General features: G+C 38.8%; 1 protein-coding gene across 1 annotated transcript; it reads right to left on the reverse strand.

Moving 5' to 3' along the window:
• Nucleotides 1–5939: 5939 nt before the first annotated feature.
• Nucleotides 5940–6984, reverse strand: LOC143859526 (uncharacterized). The gene is made up of 2 exons (XM_077370207.1): nucleotides 6956–6984; nucleotides 5940–6852 (listed from the first exon to the last, which is right to left on the reverse strand). Exons 1-2 carry the CDS (start codon nucleotides 6982–6984, stop codon nucleotides 5940–5942), a joined length of 942 nt encoding a protein of 313 aa, XP_077226322.1.
• Nucleotides 6985–7322: the final 338 nt, after the last annotated feature.

The following is a 7322-nucleotide window of genomic DNA, read 5'->3' on the forward strand; positions in this document are numbered from 1 at the left end:
AAATATATGCCAAATTCCCAAATTTACACATGCTAGAGACATGAATTTTAGGGAAAGTGAGCAAATGCTAATATTACTAAAAACTATCTATCTCAACATTTCTATATCAAATGCAAATGCTAATAGATGGGAACTACCTTTCTCATCGTAGATCTCGTGTCTGTAGGGAAAGTGAGCAACAACTTCTCAACTCTCGACTCATGACCCATCCACAACTTGATAACTTCTTATTTATGCTGAATTCCTAAATAAAACTAAAGGTAAAAGTTACATCATCAAGGAAACTAAAGAAAAATTACATCAGCAAGGAAACTAAAGAATAAACAATGCGGAATGCAATTCCTATCCCTTTGCTACCTGATCAGTTGTTCATATCAACCTCCTTATTTATGCACACTTAAGATATAAAAATCATTAAGCAAAAATAATATGACCACCAGCAAAATCATCCCTTTACTACCTCATCCACACAAAAAATTTGGAATTGGATACAAGAGTTTAGCATATCCCCAACCACTGTTCACATGAAGATTATCTATAGTTTAGCATGTCCCCAATGATGATGTCACTCATCATCCATAACTACAAAAAATAGATAACATCCAACTCCAAAACTACAAAAAGGTACTAAAAACATAAAAGTAACTTAATTGCTCGGTGCTTGTTTAACCTGCAAAGAAAGTAAAAATATAAAGAAAAGGATTAATAAATGTATGATAAAAATATATATTAAAAACCAAAATTATATCATAAACTTACACAAAAAGATGGCCAAACGACATGTCCTCCAGCCACGTCTCTAATAGTTTTTCGCCGTCCTGATGGTCTTATCAGAAGTTCATCGCCCACTATTATAACCCTGACACTAACAAGAGAGAATCCTGGCCCAATCGGTGTGCCATCAACTATCGTCATTGGATCTTCGCTCACAAGAAGTCCTTTGTCCAATTCAATCCCCGGTCGTGCCAAGCTCATCAAAATAACCTAGGCAACATTAAGGAAATGAAAACTTGCAAATTACACAATGATAGCAGTCAAGTATTGGAATTAGCTGCATGAAAAGTTAAAATCAATTATACCTCTGTGGAGGAGCAAGGTGGGTGACTTGCAGGGGGGAAGTCACATCTCGTGATGGAGTCGCATCGGCGGTGTTCTAAAATTATTATAAAATAGAAACGTTATGTAAAAAATCTCATTTTACAAATTTGTATCTTACTTGTATGCAACATAATTTCAAACATTACCTGGCTACCATTGAAATTTGACATGAAATTCTGAATCTGCTGGGTCACCTCCTCCTTAAACTGGCAAAAATCCTCCCTAATTTGTTCTTTGTCATTTCGCTCTTCTTCAATCATTCTCCGATAATCCATGCGATTCGGTGATGGCCCAAAAAAATCAGTTGGGGTCGTACCAAACCCCATCATCTGTACCCTGCCATGTCTCTCTGATCCCATGAAATGGGCAAAGGCGTCGTCTCTGAAAATTGCAACGTTGCTAGTGGAAGACTCAGGATGCTCCATCTCGTACTGTGTAAACTTTTTCTGAAAAGAAGAAAAACAAAATACAAATAAAGCTTAACATAAACCGGCCAAATAAATAAAAAAATAGCATATATTATTTGCACATTATATTTAATAACATACTATCAGATCCTCTGACGCTTTATCAACAATCTTCCCATTTTTCTTCGTATGAGTAAGCTTGAATAGTTCAGGGCAACTAAGAACCTTGCCACTTTCTTTCTCCTGTCAACAGGGAAACAATTTTATCATGTCAAAACCAATATATAAATGAGGAATTAAATTAGAAGTTCATGAAATTACCATATCATAGCGTTTACATGCGAAGCTCTGAGTCCCATTTGTGTGCATCATCTCTTGTTTGGATCGGTTAGCCTTGTTCGTTATACTGCGCTTCTGAAATTAGCAACCAAATATAATAATGTTAACTTTTTTATATTAATGTTAAAACCAAAATAAGATTGCATTTTACCTGACCAAGCGATGACTGCCAATGGGCGCATAGACCCGTCCATTGGTCACCAATTACTTTATCATCCATGCATGGGAAACTAGGATCGAAGTAATTTTTTTTCAAATAGCACTTCCAATCTTTCCATTTTGTACCGATATTACTCAATGTCCAACTCTTACGCATCTCATAAACATCATAATAATCCTAAATTGACATGTAAGAAGTCTTTCATACCATGGAATTATGACAAAATTTAAAATCAAAATAATACTAGCTTCCTAAACTAACTTGTAGGAAGTTAATAATACAATTCATTTTCATCGTACCTGAACAACTTCCCAAGCATCTTCTTTCTTTTCGTTAGGCACTTGCCTCCAGTCAAATTGGTCAATTGGTAACTTAGCACCAAGTCTTGCTACAGTGCCCAAGAAATTTGTGAATTTTTCCGTATTTTTCCTACGGGCTGGCCAAATTTATTAAACACTACTCTCTTCCTTTGGCTCCTAGGGCGTCCCCATGTATCTTTGCAGTAAGTGGGACCACGTTTCTTCCTCGACCTCCTCGACGAGGAGGCAACATCATGTGTCTCAGGAACAGAGGAGGGTTGTGTATGCAAGTGCCCGAGCTGGTCATCCAGATCCCTGGTCTGCTCATCCCCCTGTCCTACCTGGGAATCATCATGTGTATCTTGGGCCTAAGAATGTGAGGGTGGCATAGTGAGATTGTGTTTCCTCATGTCTGATCACATGTACATGATTAACAGTTGAGATTGATATCTTACATAATAAGCATACAACTATTGTAAATTGATAACAATTTAACGATTTGACATTTAAGTGGAGATGATAATGTATCCATCAAATTTCAAAAGATAGCAGGTGTAAGTACTTTAGTAAACAAAGCCTACAAATTTAAGAACATTAAGAATAGACCAACATTTAGTGATTCAAAACTCCCAAATATGATACCCCCTCAACCATTTCTTAGAAAAAGAACAGGTACAAGTGTTCCACTACACAAAGTCTATAAATGTAAGAACATTAAGAAAAGAGCGACATTTTGTCAAAATTCAAACAAATCAACCATCAAAGCAGTACACCAAATAGAGAAAGAGATATGATCCCGTCTATTTATCGTTGGCAAAGGGACTCTCATCGCCGTCACTATCATCTGAATCTGTATCACATTCTTCATCATCTGGTATTGCCTGGGTCAACTGTTCCAACGGTTCATCAATTTCTGTCCCTACTATATCTGTTCATTCCCAGCTCTTTACATCTTCCAAATTTTTTATTTCTGCTGCCTCGGTCTGGACATCTCCCTCATCATTGTTCCCATGTACCTCATACAAGTCCCTAGGTTTTGTCTTCACAACCACATGCCAGTCTTTGTTACCGGGGTGATCTTGCCCGTAGAATACTTGCTCAGCTTGAGATGCAAAGACAAAAGGCTCATTTTTATAAATATGGTGTGTCATATTTACAACTGTATAACCGAACACATCTATTTTTATTCCCCTGTTCGGCGTTAAAACATCAAAGTAGTTAGGTTCAATGATATCTGTTAAAACACCGGTAACATATGCCTTCAGGCCTCCAAAGTAGTTAGGTTCAATGATATCTGTTAAAACACCGTAATAACTAACATCTCCTGCTATTGGATTCTGATCCCTGGCACTTGAAAAACTTCTTGTAATTGCAGTGACAACAACTCCACAATTCTGTGTTTTCCTTTTCTATTTGCGAGCCTTTGTGTGAAAGCGAAACCTTTACTAATAAACCCTTTGTATTTCCTACCGACGGGCATTGCCCCCCCCCCCAACTAACCATCTAAGCTTTTCTGATATATGCTCACTCCTTGTCCGCTGCAAATTTTGAACTTATTCAAAATTTGATAATGATTAGCAAAGACCAATAGGTATGCTAAATAAAGTTGAAGAGTAGTTTAATGTGGGTGTGAGCTGACATGTGTGCCAAACCAAGTTGGAAATTTTTTATTGTGAATTTGCTCTATATCCCTTGCTATAGCACGAGGATGCAGCCTTTGAATATGGTTTACATGTTCTCTACATAAGCATTAATGTACGTAGGAGAAAAGAGTTTCCAAGTATTTACTGAATAGATTAAAGACAATTTAATTGGCTTACGCAATAAATGGAAAAACTGCAGGGCAGTTGAAGAGAACGTATCGATGTGCCTGTTCAATTGTGGTTTGATCTAAAGGGCGACTCTTAACTTCGCCTAGAGGGCGTCCTGCTAGTGAGAATATAGAAAATCCTTCTTCCATTTCAACATGTGCATCTTCATCATTCCTTACCGGCCGATTCAAGTTTGATTCAACACCTTCCAAATATCTTGAACAAAACGTCAAACATTCTTCTGCCAGGTACCCCTCTGCAATAGATCCCTCGGGACGACTTCTATTGCGCACATATGACTTAAATGTGAGAAGGTACCTACACAATCACAGCGTGCATTATTTTCACTAATATGAACTTATAGAAACCTTCAAGATCGAATCAAATTTTTTTATGAACTACGCATACCTCTCTATGGGGTACATCCATCGGTATTGTACCGGTCCAGCCAGCATTGCCTCATCCGCTAAATGAATAGGTAAATGCACCATAATATCAAACAAGGCAGGAGGGAATATCTTCTCCATATGGCAAAGTGTTAGTGCAATCCTATCTTGTAGTTTGAGGAGGTCGCCTACATTGAGGACTTTTGAACATAATTCTTTGAAGAAGTTACATAGCTCAATCAATACCGAGCTGACGTTCTTAGGCAATGATGAGCGTATAGCTAATGGAAGTAGTTGCTTCATCAAAACATGACAATCATGACTCTTCAATCCCGAAATCTTGCGCTCTCGAACATTCACACGTCACGAGATATTTGAGGAATAGCCATCTGGAAGCTTGACATCCTTCAGGATATTGCAAAGAACCTCTTTCTCCTTTGGAGACATTGTGAAGCATGCTGGGGGCAAGTATGTTTTGTTCCTTATAGTAGTCACTGGGTGAAGTGTCCTTCTGAGTCCCATTTCTTGTAAATCTAACCGTGCTTTTACACTGTCCTTTGTTTTCCCTTCAATATTCAATAATGTACCAATTACATTGTCGCAAACATTCTTCTCAATGTGCATCACATCTAGGTTGTGGCGCAATAAGAGCGATTCCCAGTAAGGTAGACTGAAAATATGCTTTTTTTCTTCCAGTTATGCTCCTTTTGAGGCTTCTCTTTTTTCTTAGCAACGGAGGCAGAACTGTTTTCCTCCAAGGGACTCTCCTCCTGGACCCTCTTCTTCCCACGTTTGCCTTGCTTCTTTGCACTGGTATCTTGCTTCTTGCCAAATGTGATATTAATGCTTTGTATTTGATCCAGTACCTGTGTCCCTGTTAGGGGAATCGGAGCTACCCTCTTCTCCTTAGTGCCATTAAAAGAAGTCTTATCAGACCGAAATCTGTGGTTGGCCTCTAAGAATTGTCGGTGTCCCATGTAACAAAACTTCCTTCCATGCTTTAAACGCAGAGAACATGTGTCCTTGTTACAAGAAGGACAGGCTAGTTTCCCTATGGTGCTCCATCCCGACAAGTTAGCATATGCAAGGAAGTCACTAATCGTCCACAAAAGTGATGCATGCATCTGAAATGTCTCCTGCCTCGATGCGTCATAAGTCTGCAAACCTGACTCCCATAATTCCTTCAATTCTTCGATCAGAGGTTGTAAGTAGACATCAATGTCATTCCCGGGACTAGATGGGCCAGGAATTAACAATGACAACATTATATATGGTTGCTTCATGCACATCCATGGTGGAAGATTATATGGAATGAGCACAACGGGCCATGTGCTGTGAGCAATACTCATCGTCCTAAATGGATTGAAGCCGTCGCTTGCTAATCCAAGTCTAACATTGCGAGGTTCAGAAGAAAACCACTAATATATGTAGTCAAAAGTTTACCAGGCCGTAGAGTCTGCAGGATGCCTTAATATATCGTCTTTGGTACGGTTCTCATAATGCCATGTCATGAAAGAAGCCGTTTTAGTTGACATATACAACCTCTGCAACCTTGGTTTCAAAGGAAAATGACGCAAAATCTTTACAGGAACTTTCTGCTCTCTTGTGGATGAATGGGTTCTCTGCCCATCTGAATTCCCTTCAATTGTTTTCCACCTTGAAGCCCCACAAATATGACATTGAGAATCATTGGAGGCTTCCTTCCAGTATAGCATACAATCATTGGGGCATGCATCTATTTTGTCGTAATCGAGGCCCAAATCCCTAATAATCTTCTTCGTTTCATAAAAGGACTTTGGCAATGCTTCACCCTCTGCAAGTACCTCTTTCAACAACTCAAGCAACATGGTAAATGATTTGTTGCTCCACCCATTAAGACACTTTATGTGAAACAATCGAACCACGAAGGACAATTTAGTGAACTTGCTTCCTGGGTATAATTCTTGATCCACATCTTGTAATAGTTTAAAAAACTTATCCGCATCTTCATTAAGCTCGTCCAAACGTGCATCTGCTGAATGACCCTCCTCATCTAGTGGTCTATTATCATGATCATGGCTCGATCTTGGGTTTATATCATTCAATAGTTCGTGCATTTGTATAATTGGTTCATGAGGTGCTTGGTATTCATTATTACTCATAGCACGAGATGACCCTTCCCCATGATTAACCCATCTACTGTAGCCCAAGAGCATCCCATTCCACAACAAATGTCCCTCGACCTCTTCTCGATCAACCAATCTAACGTTGCCGCATTTGTTACATGGGCAGAATATATTTCCTCCATGAGCTCCATGAGTAAACGCGAAGTTAAGAAATTGAGAAACTCTTTCCTCGTACGCCAGGTCATTCCTATTGTATCCAAAAGACAACACAAATTAAACATATTAAAATTATACATAATCAATCCAATTTCTTCCACATTTGAAAAAACTAAACGCTATCATAGTCATACCTTGGAAGTTGGATCCAACTTCGATCCATGACTTTTTGAGATTTTTCCGTAGATGTAGACCCAAAGCAGGGGAATCTCTATTCTATGGCCTATCCTATTATCTTTTGCTAGCCATATGCAGATGTAGACCCAAAGCAGGGGAAATCAACTCTCTTAAGTTCTTTAGAGGCTCCTCTGGAGCCAAACCTGCAACTGAAAGAGGATGAGTGCATATCCCTTTGAACTTTAACATCTTTTGATAAAGAAGATGAGTGATTTAAAGAAACCACACTAGGCCGGTGATGACAGATAAACACGTGGAAGCGATGTTTTCAGGTGAGTGATTTAAAGAAACCACACTAGTAATTAAGCTCCTAGATTTTGTGTA

This window comes from Tasmannia lanceolata, unplaced genomic scaffold (assembly GCF_043159265.1).
Source record: "Tasmannia lanceolata isolate RefF3 unplaced genomic scaffold, GAP_Taslan_0.1 ptg000031l, whole genome shotgun sequence".
Lineage (NCBI taxonomy): Eukaryota > Viridiplantae > Streptophyta > Magnoliopsida > Canellales > Winteraceae > Tasmannia > Tasmannia lanceolata.

Coding starts and splice junctions, on each gene's coding strand:
- LOC143859526 (XM_077370207.1), bottom strand. CDS start 6,984: ATGGATCGAAGTTGGATCCAACTTCCAAG. Junction 6,853..6,955: donor AGTTGGATCCAACTTCCAAG/GTATGACTATGA, acceptor TGGATACAATAG/GAATGACCTGGCGTACGAGG.